This window comes from Aspergillus mulundensis (genome assembly GCF_003369625.1).
Source record: "Aspergillus mulundensis strain DSM 5745 chromosome Unknown scaffold_2, whole genome shotgun sequence".
Taxonomy (NCBI): Eukaryota; Fungi; Ascomycota; class Eurotiomycetes; order Eurotiales; family Aspergillaceae; genus Aspergillus; species Aspergillus mulundensis.
Genome location: NW_020797890.1, coordinates 1,120,400 through 1,140,802, shown reverse-complemented (window position 1 = coordinate 1,140,802; position 20,403 = coordinate 1,120,400). Strand labels below are relative to the sequence as shown.

Below are 20,403 nucleotides of genomic sequence, written 5' to 3'. Positions count from 1 at the left end.
TGCTACTGCCATGATAAGATCGACTCCACATCTCCACAATTGGGGTTTGGAGAGCTCATAGTTGAACACAGGATTGCCCCTCAGTCTCCAAATGGATTGCAGATAAAGCCACGAACCCCAAATACCCATTCAAAAACAACATACTATCTTCACTTAAATGGCTCAGAGTTTCGAAGGCAAGAAAGTTCTCATCACTGGTGCAGGAAGTGGTATAGGGTGAGCAATGTCCATTGTCCTTGCATCATGTACAGTCCCGTGAGTAGCCAACTCATATCTTTTTCAGGCGGGCTACAGCAAAAACGCTCGATGGCCTCGGTGCAACCCTGATCCTCTGCGACATCAGCACCGATTTCCTCGAGCAGGTCAAAACCGACCTGGAGGAAAGTGGTTCGTCCCAGCCCAAGCATGTCTACCAGAAGTGTGACGTATCCTCGCCAGCAGACTGCGAGGCCGTCGTCAAGTCTATCCCTACCAGCACTGGAGCAGAGCCCAAACTGGACTGTCTTTTCAACTGCGCCGGGATCAACCCGACCAATATCCCCATCACAGAGACGACAGACTCCTATTTCACCCGCCTGATGGAGGTCAATGTTCGCGGGACCTTCAATATGAGCCGCGCCTGTGTTCCGCTTCTCTCTGGGCAGTCCTCCATTGTCAACGTCGCGAGTAATTGTGGGCTTCGTGGATACTCGGGCTACACGGTGTACTGTGCGACGAAACACGCCATCGTGGGGTTCACCAAGGCTCTTGCGTTGGAGCTCGGACCGCGGGGTATTAGAGTTAATGCGGTTGCCCCAGGATATACGGATACGCCAACCATGGCCGGAAATGTTGAGGGCGGGGATGCAAATCAGCGACTAATTAGCGGGCTCGCTCTGGGGAGGTTGGGACAGCCGTCGGAGGTGGCGGATGTTGTCGCATTTTTGTTCAGCCCGCAGAGTTCGTATATGACTGGTAGTGTGGTGGAGGTAACTGGAGGGCTGAAGTGAATATGTTGCTCAGGTAGTGCATATACAGAGAGATCCATCATTGTGTTTGATCTGGCCCTAAATCTCTATAGCAATACGCCTGCTAGGTGGCACCATTAGAGGCCAAGTTCGAGCGGTTCAGCACGTAGAATAAAACTAATATTCCAAGCTAAGCAACATTGTGTCGAGTGACCATAGAGCTAACACTAAGCGAGACGCATCCTGGCAACCTGTAAAGACCCATAAGATAGACGAGAAAGCTTTCAAAGATCAACTAGCACCATCTGCCGCGGGTGCGTCCGCTCAAACTGGTCATTGAGCAACGGTTCAGTGTCGCTATCGGAGCTAGCGGTAGATGCTGTAGCCACTAGAGTTGGGATTACAGTGGCAGTAGGAATAGGCGGTAAAGGAACGCATGCGGAGCGTGGGAAAGAGGTGAGAATTGGGAGGCTTGGGAGACTCGGGAGAGAGATGGTGCTTGGGATAGTTGGCATAGGGACGGAAGGACGGTCTGGCAGGGGAGGGATGGTCTGCAAGATATGTTAGCACATGCACGAACAATGATGCTCCCTCCAGCAGGGCACATACGATGGTTATTTGAGCTACCGCATTGCCTATGAGAAGGGCAGAGACCGCACTCAAGGTAGCAGAGGTCGTCATGATTTTGAGTTGGCGGACCGTCGATGGATAGTCAACCTCAATACAACGGAGAGCCTGCTGAGGGATGTTGAGCCGCAGCCGAAGGTCGACTGCACCGCGCCTTATATGCTTGTCTTCGGGGAGAGGGGCATGCCTTGAACCTCTTACCCCAGTCAACACGTCTAGGCCTGGGACATGGCGAGAAATCAGCCGAAGCTCTTCAGAGAGGCGCATGCCTGAGTGATTGGGGCGCTGTGTGGCACCGTCCACGCCGTATAACTCACACAACTTGTGGGCTGCCCTAGTTCTCCTGTGCATGGCCTAGCCAATTGGCCAGAATAAGCACGGAGGGTTTGCAATCCAGCTGGCGTGGAACCTGGGCGTCGAGCATGTGAGCGTGGTATGGACAAATATGTTGCCATTGGCGCTGCACTCCAAGGACCTGATATATGTATAGCCAAATGAAATAAAATCATAGCACAAAACCCAAGCACAATGGTATCAGACTGTCCGTAATCTCCATAAATAAGTCATACAAGCATATATCCGTCCAAAAAGGAATAAAGCTGAATACAGCCAAATCAAGTCCCGCCCGCAAAAACAACGACAAAGTGCCAAAAGACAGCCAGATACCAATACACCGATCTATAATTGAATATTGCCGGCAGCATAGAGATAGAAGGGCACGGCTTCAAAATTAGAACGTTTGTCAAGATAGATCCAGGCAATCGTTCTTGTAAACCTGGAAGAAGGTTGTGCAGACAAAGTCATGGACGAATTGTTGGCTGACCAACAAGATATCTGCTCGCCAACACAGTATAGATTTCACCATGGCGTTCGTGACCAAATTGAGCGCGTTCTTGACAGTCGTGGCCTGCATTTGTAGATTGGTATTAAAGATTGATATTCTCAAGGCAGCTCAAGCACGTGGAAATGCTAGCAGCAGCGCAGGTGAGGGGTCCGTGACGGGGTTATCATCGGCTTCAGAGCTCTTCGGTAGACATAGGACCTTCTTCGTCCATCTGCATGTCGCCACCCAACTCCTGTTCTACTTCATCCACAACAAAGTTTTCGTAGTCTTCCAGACCTTTTTGCACATGGACCTTGAACCGGATAACATCGTTCAACATGCTCTCGACGTTGGTGTGCAATTCTTCTCGAAGAGTATTGGCTCGGAGCGTGAGCTGTTCATACTCGATATTGGTGTTCATTTCGCGTTGCTCCATGAGCTGAACACTCTCACTCATGGTGGCTTGCATCTTCGCCAACTCTTTCTCCATCTTCTCAATCTGCGCGTCTGATGCGAGTTTCTGGGTGGTTGTAACCTCTTTGAGCCGCTCGAAATCTTCCTGCGCTGTGCGTCGCTTATGTTCTAGCGCCTCAACCTCGCTCCGCTTCTCATCCATGGCTTCCTTGATGTTATCTAACAGGTTTCGTCTTTCCAAATCGGCATCAATTCCGCGCTTTCTGCGCTCGTTTATCTCTTTCCGAAGTGCCTGTAGATTGCTGCGAACCATGCCCCGTAGGTCCAAGTTCAACAGGTGTGCTGGATGATAGCCAGTGAAAGGCTCAGCTAACAGCCTATCAGCTTCCGGTGAGATTCTGCTAGGAATGCCACCGATCTGTGATGCAGAGAAACTACGCTCGTTCACGTTCAGGCCGAGCTCGTAGTCTTGTCCGTTAGCATTGACGGCAGTCGAAGGGATGAGACTGTTTTGGTAACCTAGTGTATTATAGGTCTTGACGAGTTCTTCTAGGTCTTCGAGTTTAGCGCTAGCTTCAGATTCTTTGGCCATCACTCGGGCATGTGTCTCTTCCAGGCGATTGACGGTATCATCGAGACTCCTCTGAAGTCGGTCGCGTTCGGTGTTCATGCGATCAATATCTTGGATCGTTAGGCCTTGTTGATCGACGCTAGCCTGAAGCCCCGCCCGTTCTTCCTCAGCGGCTTGCAGCTCCGATTCTGTCTTTTTGATTTCGTCTTCCAGAAAGGTTATGCGACTCTCGTACTTTTCGATCTTGCCTTGCACGTTCTGAATGTAGTCTTCAAACTTTCTCTTGTCATCCTCCAGGATCCTAAACTGCTTGTCAAGCTTGGCCATGTCGGGAGCATTCTTCTCCAGTTCTTCGATTTGATCGCGCAGTGACCGGTTTTCAGCATCCAAAACCTGCATCTCCTGGACGTACTTCTCATTGCCTTTCTCAAACTCCTGGGCCATGAGTTCAATGTGAGGGACAAGCCTTTGTCCAGCAGCGTCGTCATCTTCCTCCTCTCCACCCTGTAGCCAGTCGTGGTAGGCCCCTGTGAGGAAACGGAAGATGATACGGTCTCCCGAGACGTCCACTCCCATCTCCGCGCAAGCCTCGTCGTATTCTCCTAGAGCAAACCGATCCATCATTTGCGCCAGTTCCATCAGCCAGTGGAGCATTCCTAGGAATGTAGGCCAATTTTGACCTCCGACAGCCGCTATCTGCGATTTCGTGATACCCTTTTCGTACGGGTAGCGTAGCTGCTTTAGGATTGGTGGAACCTCCGCATCCATCGCTTTCTGGAACCGGTATCCTGGGTCAATCCGATGGTACAGCCATTGGAAGATGTAGTTGAAATCTTTTTGAGTTGGCGATCGAAGAGTATTCTGGCCAAGAGAATGCTTCATTTCGAGCTCAAAATTATTGTGGGTTAAGTACTCCAGCAGCTCCTGCGCAATGCGAGCCTGGAAAGATCTGTCTCGGAGAGGTCGTGGATCTCTAGGAACGCCGGCGGCCGAAGGCACTTGTGTGAAAAATGACTGGTGACCCATGGCACCGCCCGTGGAAGGTCGTGAGAATACACTGCTCCTTCTCTGTAAGCTCTGGGAAGCCGAGTTGGATGACATTGAGCCTGGGGCAAAGCTCGGCCGTCCAGCGCTGGCTCCGTGAAAGACATTGCTTGAAACGGAGCGTCTGACAGACGAAAGACCGGGATCCGCGCCAAAGCCTCCAGACGATGATCGCTGAAAGTTCGGTTGCTGAGGGCGACCAACGGAGTTCATCAGGGACATGGAGCGTGTGTGTTGGGAAGTGAACGGCGGGTTCTGGTATCCGATTGAGCTGGTGCGCTTCAGGGCTGACGACGGCTGCGGGAGACCTGAATAATTTTGGACGCTCCCCAATGTCTGTACAAACAAACGTCATTCCCTTATCCTGCGAATATTCTAATGCGAAGAAAGAGGCGGCACTAGACTTACGTCGCGGGGGCGTTTGATGCTAAATAATCCTGTATCTTGCGACATGGTGGATCGGGAAGCTGCGACCGCAGCGTGACACGGATTTGACAATTATTCAAAAAAAAAAAAAGCAAGTGTCAGCCAATACGACCCAAGCGTCTGGATTTGGGGGTTCCCCAGTAAGAAAGGCCGAAAACCAGGTACTGGTGCGGAAAAGAAGTGAGTCGTGACTGCGCTGGTAAATAATCGCAGGATGCCCCGAATGTAAACAAGAACCCCCCGGTCCCACCTTGTTCTAGGATAAGTAAGCGGTGTATCTTGGGCGGAACTCATTCTGCCATACCTGGTTCCGGCATCAAGGATCACGAGACTCCGGGGAAGGCTCCGAGCCTCCGCCATAGTAGTACTACGCGGGCGGCAAAACGTCCCGAGGTTCATGCTTTCGGTGCCGATGCGGCGCTTCTCCAACTCCCTGCCATCTCTTCTTCCCTTCCTTCCCCATTCCCCTTTCCAAATCCATGCACCTCCTCTTCTTTGACTAGTAGTCAATCGAAGGATAAGCCACCATGGTTCGAGAGGAGTTGATCTCCTCAGCTGTAAGTGTTGCGCCCTCTAGACTCCGGGTGTGGATCACGGAGCTGACTGACGGATCGCCTAGGTGACATGTGCGTACTCGAACGCCTTTCCTATCGCGATATAGCATACTCACACTTTCTCTCCCATAGTCCTACAGGATCCCTCTGTGGCCTCAGCTCCGATCGAGAAGAGGATATCTTTTCTACAATCTAAGAACCTTACAAAAGAAGAGATTGATGTAGCTCTCGCCCGCACCGGCGAGGACCCGTCAGTGGTAGCCGCAGCATCGTCGACATCGTCGGGATACCAAGCCGCACCACAACAGCCCATCTACCGGCCACCCCCTCCACCACCACAAGGATATGGCTACCCACCGTATGGCCAGTGGCAACCCCCGCCAGAGTGAGTTTGAGTCGACTGCCCAATCCCTAATTGCGAAGGAACAATTGACTAATGCCGGATGAAAAGGCCCCCGAAACGGGATTGGCGCGACTGGTTCATAATGGCTACGGTTATGGGCGGAGTCAGTTTTGGACTCTACACAGTAGCAAAGGTAGGCAGATATATCACATCCCTGCGGTTCGACTTCTGACGGATCTAGCGATATATCACACCTTTGATCGCACCCCCGACTCCGCCTCAATTAGAACAAGACAAGCAGAATATCGATGAGCAATTCTCACGAGCTTTTGCTTTGATCGAACAGCTCTCGACTGACACCGCCGCCCTGAAGACGGCTGAAGAGGCGCGTACTGAGAAGTTGGATGCTACATTGCGAGACGTAGAGACTTTGGTTGCCGATCTGAAGACTGCGTCGCGGCGGCGCGATGACGAGACTAGGCGCATCAATGATGAGGTCAACGCACTGAAAGACGCCATCCCGAAGGCGCTAGAGGGGGCACGCGAGGGCAATGAAAACCGACTGCGGGAGCTGGGAACCGAACTGAAGAGCTTGAAGACACTTTTGGGTAACAGACTTGGTGGTGCTGCTGCTCCTTCTCCGGTTAGCGCAAGGGTACCTGATACAACCGTCCCTAGCACTGAGTCCGCCTCGCCCTCGTCCGCACCCGCAACCAACGGAACTACGCCTACTCCATCCCAATCTGAAACTCCTTCCGGAGCGGCAACTCCGAGCGCCGGCTCTGCCAACCCCACCAACCCTCTATCACGGTTCAGCAAGTCCCCCTCAATTCCTGCCTGGCAGTTGGCTGCTGCGAATCGATCCAAGCCCGCGTCATCTCCTTCCACTCCGGCGTCCGGTGAAAACACTGGCGCGGAACAGTCGAGCGCGCCTCCTAGTTAGTCTTTCTAACCGTTTGATGCATATATCTAGAGCCATTGTACGGACTACCTTCTGTACCTTTTAGTGTTTGTCAATTCTCCATTATGGCGGGGTTGCCAAGTTCAACGAAGACCAAAAGAGCTTTACTCGACTGTGATCTACTGAGTTCTCCTACTGCACATCTCGATGCAGAKGCGTTGCGCGTATAATAGCCCATAGCGTGGAGTAGTCAGGGTAAATCAGCATGTGAAGATGCGTCTGATCACCAATTCTTGGCATCTCCATCTTTACCTTTCCACTCCGCCTCGTACCTCACCTTCATATCTTCTCGACCAACCAGATTCAAGAGGGCTTGAAGAAGGCCTCTCTACAGCTCGGAGCACTAAACAAAAAGAAGACAGAAAAGTCACCATGCCACCCCCCTCCGAATATCACCAAATATCAACCTCCCCCTCACGCGCCCGCTCGCGATCCCCAACAAGACGATCTCACGAACATTGCAAGCACCATCGCCGCGATGACTACGATCGTGATCGCGAGGGTGAGCGCGAGCGCCGCCACAGACATGGACACCCACACTCTTATTCCCACTCCTATCGCCGCGACCGCGACCGCGACCGACGCACCGAACGCGAGCCTCAACCCGAAAGAAGAGTCGCAATAATAACCCTCCCCTTCAAAGCGCGCGAACTGAGAAAACGAGACCTAGAGATCTACGAGCCAATGTTTGCGATGTACCTCGATATCCAGAAGGGGAAGTTACTCGAGGACATGGCGGAGGATGAGCTGAAGGGGCGGTGGAAGAGTTTTGTGGGGAAATGGTAGGTGATATAGCTTGCTTGCCCTGGATTGCGCGTGTACGTTTCGTTGGAGATGGGTCAGGGGCTGACATATTAGGAACCGTGGAGAATTGGCGGAGGGGTGGTATGACCCTGCTACTCTGGAGAAGGCACGAAGTGCTATCGCAATTGCGCCGGGGCCGGAAGATTCGTACAAGAGCGCGGGAGGGGAAAGGCAACAGGGAACTGTACCTAGCGCTGATACTGGCGAAAGCGATGAAAAGGAAGATGATGATGACGATGACGATGAGTACGGCCCCATGCCCCAGTACGGTCCAAGTCGTGGACGTGCGCCTGGCCCAGCAATACCAACCATGCAAGATCTAGAATTGCGGAAAGGTACGTCCTTTGTGAACGATGTTATTCAAGTAGAAGCGGTCGGCATACTAATCAGCCACAGAAACCGCCATAGAAGACGCTATGGCAGACCGATATGACGCGCGTCAACAGCACCGTGCCGAAATTCGCTCACACAGGTCGACGGTCCGCCATATGGAAGACGAAGTTGCGCCGCGCGCCGAGCCAGGCACACACGAGCGCCGCATGGAGAAGCGGCGAGAGGCTGCAACGTCTAATCGGGCGTTTGCAGAGTCGCGCCGCGGTGGCTCGCCTACAGAGGGTGCGCCGGATGACGAGCTCATGGGCTCTGGCGAGAATGATCTTGCTGCTATCAAATCTGCTAGGGAGAGGGAGCAGCGTAAGAAGAATGAGCGAGAGCTTCGCAGAGAGGAAATCTTGCGGGCAAAAACGGCGGAGCGGGAGGAGAGAGTTAGGCAATATCGGGAGAAGGAGGAAGAGACAATCGGGTGGTTGAAGACATTGGCAAAGCAGAGGTTTGGCTAGTGAGGTTCATAGACTATATATAAGTAAAACGCAACCGAAGAGCAATACATTAAGCAACCAATTATCTAGGCATCTATCAAACTTTTAACATCCGACCATCTATACCATTCTCTTCTACAACGCCGTCAGCTTTGACCACAATTGTAACAAAAATCAATTCTTCCTCCCAAGATCCAACTCCGCAACCAGCCTCATCCCATTATCCTCCTTCACCTCACCACCCTCCCCAAAGAACCCATTAACAGCAACATCAACCACACCCCCGAACAACCCTCCCACAACAACCTCTCTCAACTCCTCGCCAGTCTGCCCAAAGTCCGGGAACGCATTGACCTCCAACAACCACACATTGCCACCTTCATCGACCAAGAAGTCCACACCAAAGACTTCAAACGCATTCGGGACCGTCTGGAAATGGATCATCATGCCCCGCGCGGCAGCAGTAAAGAGCTCGCCTGTTACAGCGCAGATCTGCTCGTAGACGTCTTCCTTCCAGGTGTTGGGGAGCTTCGCACTCGGCGGCGGGCTGGATGGGAGATCCCAGAAGCGGCGGACGGTTTCAGACTCTGGTAGGGCCTTATCTTGGAAGCAGGTATTTGTTAGGTGGCGGGTTAGATCCGCGACGGGGTCTTCGGATTCGGCGTCATCGGTGGAGGAGGTTGGGGAGACGTAGGGCTTCGAAGCGAAGAGGGCGAGCATTTCCTTGAAGACGTAGACCTTTAATGAGCCGGTGGCAAGGACGTAGGTTCGTATGTGAAATTTGCGGTTGTTGAGCGAGGGCAGAAGGAGAGGCGGGTCGATGTAGGGCTGGGCAATGAAGTGGCGGAGTTGCGAGGTCACTACACCACTCGCAGCAGCCTTGTCGGTTTCGTCGTCGCGCTCGTCATTGGATTCATCTTTGTCTTCGTCTTCGTCTTCAGAATCGACTTCCCACTCCTCGAAGATCTCGCGGAGCTGGTCCTCGCTGTTGAACAGCCGGATGCCCTGTCCACGATCACTCATCCCCGGTTTGAGAATCCACCATTCCTTCTCGGAGTCCGGTTTTGATTCGTTATTCTCTAGACTCCCGCGGAGCTCATAAGCCTCAAGTAAAGCATCGTCGAGGAACTCGGCGTAATCGAGCTCAAAGTCCACGGAGACCTTGACGTGCTTCGCTAGCACGCTCTCTGGGTGTTTCGTGACCCAATTCGCGACGGTATTGGCGAGATAATGTTTTCGGATCAAGGCTTTGCGGATGATGTAGGCGTTGGTCAGGGACGTTGTAGAGTGCATCATGGCGTGCTCGAAATCCAGGCGTTCGTATTCGCGGTATTGGAACACTGGGGTGGACCGGGAGGGAAGGTCTGATATAGATGATACCTGCCGGCAGCGGGACCCCACACGCGATCGGAGTGCTTGCTCGACCAGTCCTTGGACGTAGGGGTCGTCACAATCCACTATGGAGTAAAAGGCGGGCTCATCATTATCCGATCTACGCGATATAGAACTATCAGACCATGAATCCACATATAGAACGTAGCATCGCTTGATAGATAAAACAGAGCGCAAGGTATATGTTCTAAGCGGCCGTCTAGACAGGAACTGCTCGCCGAAACCACTCACAGCTTGATCTCTCCCTTGATACCAGGCGTATGCATGAAGTTGGCCTTAAGCGGGGTAACACTGTTCTATGTTAGATCAGGTCCACGATGCATTGTAAGAGGTCATGGAACTGAGTAAACACACCTTGTCATTCCCTCCTTGACAGTCCAGCCGTCATTTCCAGGGGCACTCTCCTCGACGCTTCGATAGACGTCGGTGAACTTAGGCGCCCAGACGAAGTGCTTATGAGGAATCCGCGACTTCCTTCCAGACGTGGCGTTAACATTCACAGTGGGATCCTCCTCCAGCTTCTCCTCCTGGTCTCGCAGAGTCTGTTCTCGCTTATCAGGATTCTCCACCGGTACCTCAGCATCAACCGCATCAAAGCAGCTTCCAGAAAACCACCGGTTATCGAGCATCTCAGTGTACATGACCTTGCTTTCACTAACACCAGGCTCCAGCGGCACATTCACGCTGTACAGGTCAACGCCCTCATCCCAGTTCTTCGCAAGGTGCTCGATAACCCGCACCGAATGCCGAGATGCCTCTGCAATTATAACGGGATCATGGTTGCGCGAGCTGAAGGCGTAAGACAGGGCGATCGAGCGTTTCCCACATGCCGCAGCCTCCATGGCTGCACCGATTGTACCGCTCGACATGGCGAAAAGTGTCGTAGTGTTGCGCCCGTAGTTGGGCCCCGATACCACGAGGTCCACAGGCCCACGGTCCTGAAAATAGTGGTAGAGGCCGATCTGCACGCAACTGGCGGGGGTCGAGTTTATGAGAACCCACTCGTCGCCATCCGGGTCGTCGTCCCCGCGGGGGTACTCGTGGGTTGTGCCATCGTCTTTGTGCAGGGTTCCGGGGCGGAAGTAGGTCGGTTTGACGCCGGCACCGATCAGATGGGCTTTACCTATCCATGACCGCTGTTGGTGAGGGAGGACTACAGAGACGGTGTGTCCTGCGGACTGCAATGTGTGGACGAAAGAGTGGATGTAAGGGGACGACTGGTCCGACGGAGGGCCGTCATCATTCGCTACCTGAAAAAATGAACTGTCAGCTGCAGCTGAAGTTAAAAGAATCGCATTCAACTCACCAGGATATGCATTGGGTGGTATGCAGCAGAGGAGGATGGCTGGGGATTAGGAAGAAGACTAAAAGTGCCGCAAAGAGACTGCGAGGAGGAATTTCCCCGCTTGTTATCGATAATAGCCGTCGGGTACAAACGACATCATCCACCCCCAGGATGACATGATAATTTGGAGACAATCAGGCGATTATTAGCTTGTCATTCATCACATAAATAAATGGCTGCTATCTACGTATCCTCCTCCTTCAGTAACCTGCTTCGCCGCCGCTGGACACCTGAAGGTCCGGCTCTTTCCGTCCCTGTTCCAAGCCCAGCCTCCGATGGCCCTGAATCGGGCGTCGTGATCATGCGTCTGCGCCCCACGTCATGGTTCAGTTCATCGTCTGAATCGCTATCGAGCACTCTATCCGACGACGCCGTAGTAGACTCAATCTCCGGGAGGCTAAGCTTCTCAGACGGTTCTTTTTTGATCGCGGGCTCACTTTCACTCTCGTCCTCTTCCTTAATAGCCCCCTCGTCCTCTTCCTCTGTCTTCACGCCATTATTAAACACACAGGCGAGAAGTACCCAGCATAAAGAGAAGGAGAACATTGAGACCGACCAGAACATGAAGCTGAAGACAAAGAATGACGGAATCCTCCAATGATACATAATCCACCTGCGGCTTCATCAGATACGTATACCCGAAGACATGGGGAAAACATACCGTAGCCCCGTAAAGCTCGCTCTAAACTTTATCTTCGCCGAGTAGAACTGCATCTTTTCCTCACTATAAATCTCCAAGCGCAGAGTCTCAGGTACATTATGTGCACCACGAGAGAACTCGACGCTCTCCATCAGCGGCACCACCAGCCGCTCTGCTTCACGCTTCCAACCTAGGACATACAGAGGCATGAATGAGACTTTGGACGTGATGTCAATTAGAGGTGAGGCATATGTCAGGATCGCATGGCGGCGGGAGCGGGAGATAGGCGGAGCGGTGGTATTCTCGCCAGTGCGGGCAGACGTCGAAGAATGCGAAAGAAGGGTGAGGTCTAGCATAAAGTTTCCTGTAGCTAGGTTTGAAGGTGTCCGGGGCAGCTCGAGCTCCACGTGCACATCGTACGGTTGGGACGATACTAGAGACGAATCAAGAGCCGCAATGCCCCAGGGATGGTCATCTCTATACGAACATGACAAATTAGCCGCGCAAAGCTCTATTTATCCAGAACGGTTGCCGATAAAGAATCACCAACCCAAATTGTAGATGAACAATGCGCTCAAGTCCGACCTGTGGGATGAAGTTGTAGTAGAACACGCCGTATGCGAGGATTGATACAAATATCATGCATATGGCGGTCGCGAAGAAGAGAAAGGTACCCAGGTAGGCCGTCAGCGCATTTTTCGAAACCAGTGGACGTAAAGGCTCCAACAGCGAATTCTAAAGTATTACCGTTAGTTCAAGTGTTTGTGAAAGAATTGCTGGCAATGATCACCGTCGCTTTCGCGGCAAACGAAGGACCAGTATTGACACCTTCGTCCCACGAGTCATCCGAGTCCATAATGTCACTGCGGAGGCCGTGGAGAGCAGACCGAGTGGCGATGGTGGTTGAGCTGCGGACGAGGGAGAGAGGCTGGGCTCGGCCAAATCATCTACGTCACCGTCCCCGATAAGAACTCCCCACAGGTTCAGATCCAGGTACAGGGCACGGAGTACGAGTTTCTAAGATCATAGACTTATTTAGATTCGGGATTTATTGAGAATAAATCACAGACCCTGAAGTCCAACGTGAACACCCAATTCCATTATAATGCAAATCAGAACTCATTAGGACCATGTTTTTATACCCTATCGTTACAAGCCACAACGCAGGCTGTAGCAATAGTAAGACACCAAGAGAAGAGAAAAAAAAAGGATGTAAACGAAACAAAATATAAGCTTGGAACATGCTGCCACGTCCTGAAATGCATATCCCTCCCAGTAACCCAGCCGGAAAATGATGGTAAACAGAGAACAAACGTAAATAATGCAGAGCAAAAAGGGGGTTCAAATCATAACCCTGCCATCATGCTCCAGGTTTTGGCACTTCGTGTCATCAGCGGCATTCTATAACACCGTAAAACGTAAACATGTCAATCGTCGTGTGATGAGTGCCCGATTACGACGGAGAGGCTACCAAGCAAATATAATCGCATCGCTTAGGATATCGCCCTGGGGCTTTGCTGTTGGATATGCTGCAGGAGAGCATCAAATAGACGGCCAATCTGATCGGGTATTAGTATAGGAATAGATGATGAGGAGGACTCGACACTTACCTCAGGCGCAGCCTGAATGAAAGGCAGGTGGAAGAAGGCATAGCTACTATTTTGCAGCAACTCCTGGAGGGTGATGATTAGACCCCATGGATGGGGACGGTGAACAATGAGTCGTTCCAGAAGCACACGAATGATTTGCTGACGAATGTCTGACTCGTCTTGCTCCGTGTAGTCTGTGCCGAAGAGACGCAGGATTGCAAAGCTAAAGAAGTAGGTATGGCTGTTAGGATAGCGAAGTTGGTTTGCCATTGCACTCAGGAGGTAGTAGCGGGCCTCGGGCCGCAGAATCTTAGCGAGCTTCTCTAACAAAGCCGAGTGGGGTGAGCTCTCAAACGCCGCGCGAGTATTTCCCTTTGATGCTGCTCCTTGACCAATATAGAGGGCGAGTGCGTTGAGAAGTACAACGTTAACATTGATCGGAGCATGGAAGAGAGCAGACTCCTTGCTCTCTGTATCATAGATGGCATCGCGGATCTGTTGGATAGTCGAGTCCGACACGTTGTTGCTCTGAAGGGCAGTATCAACAACGTTCTTGATACCGGCACCTTGCAGTGGGCCAGCGGTGTCCCCTGCAATTCTTGGTGCCTCCCGCATCTCCTCTAAGCGTTCAACTTTGAGGCCTTCGCGGAATGGATCGGGGAGTTTCTGGAACGAAGACGGATAAGCGCTCAGGACCAAGTTGCGAAGCTGCGCACAATGGGCAGGGATGACGTTGCAGAACTGAAAGTGATTCTCGGCAACGAATTCGGGGAAATCATGATGAAGGATCAACAGAATGCGCAGCATGCCCCTATACAAGTCCATTGTAACGAGGGTCATGTTCGTTGACTTCAATTGCTCGCCAATATAAGACAGCTGTGCTTGCATGATTTCACAGTAGGGACCCCAGCCTGCTCGGTCGGGCATGTTGAGCATATTAGACATGAAGAATCGATGGGATACCAGCGAGAACCATCCGTAGACAAACGCGGGATAATACTTGGGCTGAAGAGACAGCAGTTTATTGGACAGAGTGAACATCATCTCCTGGTGCTGGTCGCTATGCTGCAGCCCGCTCATGGAGTATTCACAGAGTATGCTTGAGAATAGCCTGAAGAAAACTCGCTGGTTGAACGCCTCCCCCCTCATTACCTGATGGTGATTCAGGACGAGAAGCAGAACAGACAAAATTGAATTGAAGTAGGCCGACTTGCTAGTCTTCATGGGGCCGGTGCCCTCGCCTTGGAACTTAACGAGCAAGACAACAAGCTTAGCAAGAGCGTCAATGTAGAGGAAAGCCTCATCCAAGCTACCACTTGGGTTCTGAGACTCGTGCTCAAATCTCGCGACCGAGATGTCGATGCTGAGTCGGAAGAAGAGCGCGGAATCTTCTTGATTTGCCATCACCTGTCTCTGGTGCATATCTTTCAGGAAAGCGTAGTATGTACGATCCACAGCGCCCGGCGCCTTGTAGATACCGATCCATTCAGTGAAGATATACTCCATCTGATCCCGTTTCGCACGGGCTTTATCTGAGAGAAGTGGGTTCACAACTTCGGGGATTCCGGATTCTCGTAGCTTCTTGATGATATCTTTGGCTCGCGCAACCCCAGGCTCTTCGGCGAGCCACTTGCTCATCGCTTCAAGACTTCCAGAAAAATCGGAACGCAAGGCTGAGGGTTCCTCGTTGAAGAGGATTTGGTCCATCAGTTCAGCTAGGACGTCCAGCGCAGCGACGTTCTTTTGGAGGATGAGCCTCGTCAAAATCATATCGACACGACGAATATCCAAAAGTCCAGCATCTATAAGAGCCACGGTGACAGGAACGTTGAACATATGCTCATCATCGACTTCCGCCAGGACAGTCCAGGTGTAGCGAGCGACCAGGGCAGACATGTCACATAACTTGGCCAGCAAGTGCACGAGCACCTCAATCTCTAACGTACTCTGAGTTTGTGAGTAAAGGATCGTGCATGCCTTGAGCGCTGTTAATCGGGCCACCTCCTCGCCGTTTTGTGATGCTACAATAGTCCGCATGACCTGGTTGTATTCTTGAAGTACAGCACTATCACGGCCGAGGTCTTTCACATGTTCCTCAGTGGCGTTGCGTGCTGTTTGCTGAAGATCGGAAACGAGACTTTCCACTCTGTCGCGAGGGTTCTGCGTATCAAGGAAGCCGTTGAGTTGAGAGGGGGCCCCGGCTAAAGCGGACTGCTGTAGACGAGTATCTTGCTGCGGTTGTGGCGTTCTGTGCGGAACAGCGGGCTGTTCTGCGGGAGTGGAAAGATTTGGGATCGGCGGATATGTTTCTTGAAGAACGTCCGGAAGTTGGCGTCCAGAGTCAGTAGATACATTCTGAGCATGGGCCGTTCCTGGGCCGCGAGCTTGGCGAGCAAACTCATCGTAAATTGCGAGCTGTTCCTTGTTCAGACCGCCGGGGTTCTGGCGATAAGGTTCAGGAATAAACAGGCCCCATCGAGTCATGGACGGATCAATAAACGGTTCGCTAGGGCGGGTCGCGCGATGGCGCCGACGAGCTTCTAGTTGAGGTTCGATGACTTTCTCAATTTCAGGAAGGGACTTTTCTTCAGCCGCTTTCTCGACAATGCCACAGGCAGCGTCAAGGTTGTCATTGACGCACATCAAAATAAGTCCTTCCGGCATAGATTGATCCGAATACTCTTGCTGGATCATTCGAATGTAGTTGGTCATGCTAACTTTTAAGGGCTCCTTGCAGGTTACCAGTGCCAAGCTACCCGCGAGTTGCCTAACCATGTTCCCAGCCGCCTGTCGGAACTTCTCCTCATCAGGTTCCATGGCAAAGTCCTTCGAAACCAATTGAACAGTAGATATCGAGGCAATGGTGACAGACCGCTCTACAACAGGTGTAATGATCTCAGCAATCGCGCGTTCCACTGCGGAGTGCACAATCTGCCGAAGAACATTGGGATCAACCATGCTGCTTGCAGAAGACGGTAGGACCAAGATCTTATCCAAGCTAGGAAGAGTCGACATGATAGCAGCCGGGGATAGTCTCTCGTTGCGAATTCCCTGGCTAATGCTGGTCAGAGTCATATCCTCAAACGCTTCCAGTCCATCCGGAATGTTTGCTGTTGACAACGAGTCCTCAATAGCTGTTGAACGGTCACGGATGATGACAGAAGGCTCAATAGCTTTGTGGTCAATTTCAAGGTCCTTGCATAGAACCTCAATTTCGAACTTGAGGTTAAGCTTCAACTCCGCAAAGTGGTAAAGTTCCATGAGCAAAGCGATAATGTCCATTAGCCAAGGATTTGGTGGCTTAAAAACAGTAGACCGTGTAGCCTGAACGAGCACTTTGCAGGTGAATGGGATGACGATCGTCAGGCGCTGACTATCGTACCCTTCCAGCAGAAGTCCCTTAAACCAAATATGTTTGTGTTTGATCGGCTTATCCTTGGCAATAGTCAACGACCCCAGCCATGAACCAAGATTCTTGAGGTGACCCCTTTCGGTGGATGACCCTAAGGTTCCTTCAGAGTTAAGTAGCTTTGACGTACTAGCGTACGTCTCTCTAAGTACTTCAACCCAGAGTATTTTGTCGTCGATGCGGTCCAGAAGGTCAAGGTATAGCTGCTGAAAGTTCGGCTGCAATTTGGCACGTTCCTCCACGAGATACGAGGCGAACCATTGATGATGCGGGTCTTTCAGAACATCGGTTAAATCCCGCAACTTCTCATCAATGTTTTGCTCGGACACATTGTTCAGTACAAACAAGATCTTGTCTTGCACCTCTTCGTCGGGTTCCTGGTAAAGCTCCGGCCGAAGAGGAGCGTCGACATGGATGGAGAGGAATTTACGGTTCGCGCCATCCGGTACCGCAGATTCGTCGACATTACCGTTCGTCATAGACCCTCCTGCAATGCTCTCTTGTCGGCCGTTTTCTTGGACTTGATTTCCTTGTTCGCGCAGTACCTCTTCTGCTTTTTGGAAGATTGGTGATCCCTGTAAACTAGGAATCTGGAGTAACAGGGCGCAAAATCCGACCCATTCCGGTAGGCGGTTGATCAATTGTTCAATGGCCTCGACGCCGAACTTATACATCGGGTCATGGATATCGTGTTCTCGAACCGCTTCTAATATCATACCCAGGCCAACTTTCAGAGTAATACCATCAACAAGGCGGAAGTTAATGATACCACCAAACATAACAGCGGTCTTCGTAAGTGCCTCTAATGGGTATTCATGGTAGCAATGGTACTCATCAATAAGACCATGGACCATGCATGCGAACAAATCCTGCTCTGCTGGGTCGTGAGAGGACTTGTATTGCCGCATGAGCTCAAGAATTTCCCTCAAGGAGAGCTCTTCGTGGTACATTTTGCCGAACAACTCTTGCATCTTCTTGTCAACCAGTTCGGGCAACGCATTTCCATTTTCGCCGTTTGCATCGATGATACTATCAAACCCTTCACCATAATTGATCAATCGAGGGTAGGTTTGGATACAGATGCGTTGCACGGGGGTTATATTCTCGCGGTCTCCGACGTATTCTTCTAGAACCGACAGTAGCGTAAAGACTGTTTTGACTGACAGGCTCACCATCTGAGGAGCAGGCTGTTCCCTTCTTTGAACACGAAGCTCGTCATCGGCCTTGATACGAAGGTACTTGGCCAGAAGAGTGCCCATATCCATGAGACCTTTGGATGCAGTATTTCGAACCCACTGTTCCAATTCGAACGGACCTTTTCGATGAGCGTAACAGGCAAGGTCCATGGCGAGACCATTTGTGTGGCCAAGAAGGTAATCCATCCAGTTATACTCAACCGCATGTTCGTAGATCGCTGCGGTGGAGGTAGGGTCCTGGGTGAACATAGCAAAGAGTTGTTCCGCTACCCATTGTTTATCCTGACGCCAGGCGCCATGGAGAGCCAGCTGATAACCCTCTTCTTGTTTCATGATAAAAACAGCAAGGGTACGGAGTAAGAAACTCTGCTGGACGCTGGTCCATGGCTGCGGTAAAGCTAAAGCGGAGCACAAGAAGACGGGAAGATCGTACTGTACGACAGCTTTAATGAGCATCTGGCTTTCTGTTGCAGCCCATGCAGGTTGCGAGAACAAAGCTAGTTCGAAAATGGCCCTCATAACATCCAAAGACCGGAGAGGAGATTTTGCTGCACGATCTCCTTGTAAACGAACGAGTTCTGGGCCGTCGGAGAAAAAGTCGGCGGGAAAGGTAGCCCGGAGGTTGGGAATTTGTGAAACATCGGTTCGCGAGTTGATGAAAGCAGTCAAAAAGGACATTTGAGTATCACGGTGTTCCCAATCACCACCCCACAGCCTTTGAATGTCTAGGGTCGAATCCTCTGCGGCTACCGGCAAAAGCGCCGCATACAACTTGGCGAATTGCCGCGCATCTAATCTTAGGCTCTCGCGATCAAAATTTTGGAAGATGAGCGGCCAGTTGATTTGCCGACCATTATAGTGGGATCGAACAGTCGCAAGGTAGGTCTCCAGGGAAAATTCTCGCCAATATTGAGACAGGACCAGGAAAAGAAGGGCAGCTGCAATACTTTCCTCGTTCCAGCACTCCGGTCCGGCCAAGGAAACAACCTCATTCACAGCATCAGGACTTGACGTAGACCTTGGTCCCTTGGAATGAAGCTGCCGTATCAACGTGTACTTCGGGTTGACAAAATTGAATATTTGAAGGGCGGACGCTACCTCGAAAGGCAAGTCCACTCCCAGTGCCTGGTACCGGAGGTTGGCAGCATATAGCAGTTTAGACTTCACGTCGTCGCTGAAATTGCGAGGTGGATATAGTATAAAGCGCTCGATGGTGATACCAATAAATGGATTATTGAAGTCTTTCGATACGTCGGACGGGTTCGCTAGACTCTGGAGGAAAGGATTGATCGAGTTCGCAAGGATGGCATCGGCTAAGCGCAGCTGGTCAGAAACTGGTTCTTCATGCGGCCGCCATCTGGGTAGCTTACCTTTTACACGCAGATCCGACTTGTTCGCAGTCTTAAAGGTCAATGCCAAGGCAACCTTAACGATGGGGTCAAGCTTAAAATGATCCAGGAAGGTTGAAAGGTCGAAGTCACGAAAGATATCGCCCTCTGATGCATCCACTGTGTCCACTATCTTTTGGGCTTGCTCTATGTCCTGAGAAACCTTGTGCATCTCCTGAACCAGAAGTGGATAGTTCCCGGCATTCTCGACGGATTTGTTCAGGCCCGGGAAGATCTGAGGAGCATTGCCTGTGAGCAGGCGTCGGAAATACTTCGAGAAGACCTCCATTCCGTTCGACTCAACAAGCTACTAGAGTTTAGTATGAACGTATTCGGGTACATAAGGGTTAAAGGATTCACCTTATGGATTTGTGCAGCTTTGGTCTCCCACTTCTCGCGGCCTTCTTTCTCCGTAATAGAATCTAATAGCAGGAACACCTGAGCGATGGATATTTTCGCCAGCGATGATTGACTTCCGTGAGCCGCTGCAGAACCAGGTTTGTCGGAGGGGAATCCGGTCGGTGAATTCACGGTTGTGCCGGACAGCAGCGGAGAGAAGGTTGCGCCTCTGGAAGAACCCGTCCCGCCTCCACCTCCCCCGGAGCCTCCACCACCCACGACGGAGCCCGCTGCGGAAGCCAGATGTGACCCTGAGGACGGGGTATGAGCTCTGATTTTGGGAGAAGAGAGAGATTGACCGGGGAGCGACTGGTTTTGCTGCGAGCCAGATTGGTACGAAGCAAAGGGTCCTGGAGTGGAGGCTGGTGATGGTATGCCCCGACCAAGTGGATGACCCCTTGAGGAGCTCAGGACGGCGGAGAATGATGACGTGAGAGGGGATGAGGTTGAGATGCCGGGACCAGGGCTATTCGTCTGAGGCAGCCCGCGGGTAGAAACAGAGGGGTTGGAAATATTGGTCGCAAGCGGTGTCAACCCCCGGCGAACACTCGACTGCGACACGGGCAGACCCCAGGGAGACTGCTGTGACCGTGGAGGCCTGGTCGAGGAAGACTTATCGGTGCCAGAAGCAATCGACGATTGGGAGGAAGGGGGAGGGGGAGGGAAGGTCATCTAGGAGACGCGATCATTTGATCTGAGGTTGTGGGTGGAAA

At 51.8% G+C, this 20,403-nt stretch overlaps 8 protein-coding genes across 8 annotated transcripts; 3 read left to right on the top strand and 5 right to left on the bottom strand.

The window, feature by feature from the left end:
• Positions 1–157: 157 nt before the first annotated feature.
• DSM5745_03054 (SDR family NAD(P)-dependent oxidoreductase) lies at positions 158–989 on the top strand (the record flags this gene model as incomplete). The annotated part of the gene is made up of 2 exons (XM_026745070.1): positions 158–216; positions 284–989. 2 exons carry the CDS (start codon positions 158–160, stop codon positions 987–989), a joined length of 765 nt encoding a protein of 254 aa, XP_026605936.1.
• Positions 990–1,231: 242 nt separating this feature from the next.
• DSM5745_03053 (uncharacterized protein) lies at positions 1,232–1,841 on the bottom strand (the record flags this gene model as incomplete). Its single annotated transcript, XM_026745069.1, has 2 exons — positions 1,232–1,498; positions 1,557–1,841. The coding sequence occupies 2 exons, from the start codon at positions 1,839–1,841 to the stop codon at positions 1,232–1,234; spliced, it is 552 nt and encodes a 183-aa protein (XP_026605935.1).
• Positions 1,842–2,590: 749 nt separating this feature from the next.
• DSM5745_03052 (kinetochore-associated Ndc80 complex subunit NDC80) lies at positions 2,591–4,879 on the bottom strand (the record flags this gene model as incomplete). Its single annotated transcript, XM_026745068.1, has 2 exons — positions 2,591–4,762; positions 4,835–4,879. 2 exons carry the CDS (start codon positions 4,877–4,879, stop codon positions 2,591–2,593), a joined length of 2,217 nt encoding a protein of 738 aa, XP_026605934.1.
• Positions 4,880–5,379: 500 nt separating this feature from the next.
• Positions 5,380–6,692, top strand: pex14 (putative peroxisomal membrane anchor protein (Pex14); the record flags this gene model as incomplete). The annotated part of the gene is made up of 5 exons (XM_026745067.1): positions 5,380–5,409; positions 5,472–5,478; positions 5,539–5,791; positions 5,858–5,942; positions 5,991–6,692. 5 exons carry the CDS (start codon positions 5,380–5,382, stop codon positions 6,690–6,692), a joined length of 1,077 nt encoding a protein of 358 aa, XP_026605933.1.
• Positions 6,693–7,082: 390 nt separating this feature from the next.
• Positions 7,083–8,353, top strand: DSM5745_03050 (uncharacterized protein; the record flags this gene model as incomplete). The annotated part of the gene is made up of 3 exons (XM_026745066.1): positions 7,083–7,492; positions 7,569–7,849; positions 7,911–8,353. The coding sequence occupies 3 exons, from the start codon at positions 7,083–7,085 to the stop codon at positions 8,351–8,353; spliced, it is 1,134 nt and encodes a 377-aa protein (XP_026605932.1).
• Positions 8,354–8,506: 153 nt separating this feature from the next.
• On the bottom strand, positions 8,507–11,042 carry DSM5745_03049 (putative acid phosphatase; the record flags this gene model as incomplete). The annotated part of the gene is made up of 4 exons (XM_026745065.1): positions 8,507–9,824; positions 9,956–10,015; positions 10,079–10,974; positions 11,031–11,042. 4 exons carry the CDS (start codon positions 11,040–11,042, stop codon positions 8,507–8,509), a joined length of 2,286 nt encoding a protein of 761 aa, XP_026605931.1.
• A 210-nt stretch (positions 11,043–11,252) lies between these two features.
• DSM5745_03048 (seipin) lies at positions 11,253–12,565 on the bottom strand (the record flags this gene model as incomplete). The annotated part of the gene is made up of 4 exons (XM_026745064.1): positions 11,253–11,682; positions 11,731–12,186; positions 12,260–12,444; positions 12,500–12,565. 4 exons carry the CDS (start codon positions 12,563–12,565, stop codon positions 11,253–11,255), a joined length of 1,137 nt encoding a protein of 378 aa, XP_026605930.1.
• A 637-nt stretch (positions 12,566–13,202) lies between these two features.
• DSM5745_03047 (CCR4-NOT core subunit CDC39) lies at positions 13,203–20,362 on the bottom strand (the record flags this gene model as incomplete). Its single annotated transcript, XM_026745063.1, has 4 exons — positions 13,203–13,268; positions 13,320–19,216; positions 19,274–19,598; positions 19,652–20,362. 4 exons carry the CDS (start codon positions 20,360–20,362, stop codon positions 13,203–13,205), a joined length of 6,999 nt encoding a protein of 2,332 aa, XP_026605929.1.
• Positions 20,363–20,403: the final 41 nt, after the last annotated feature.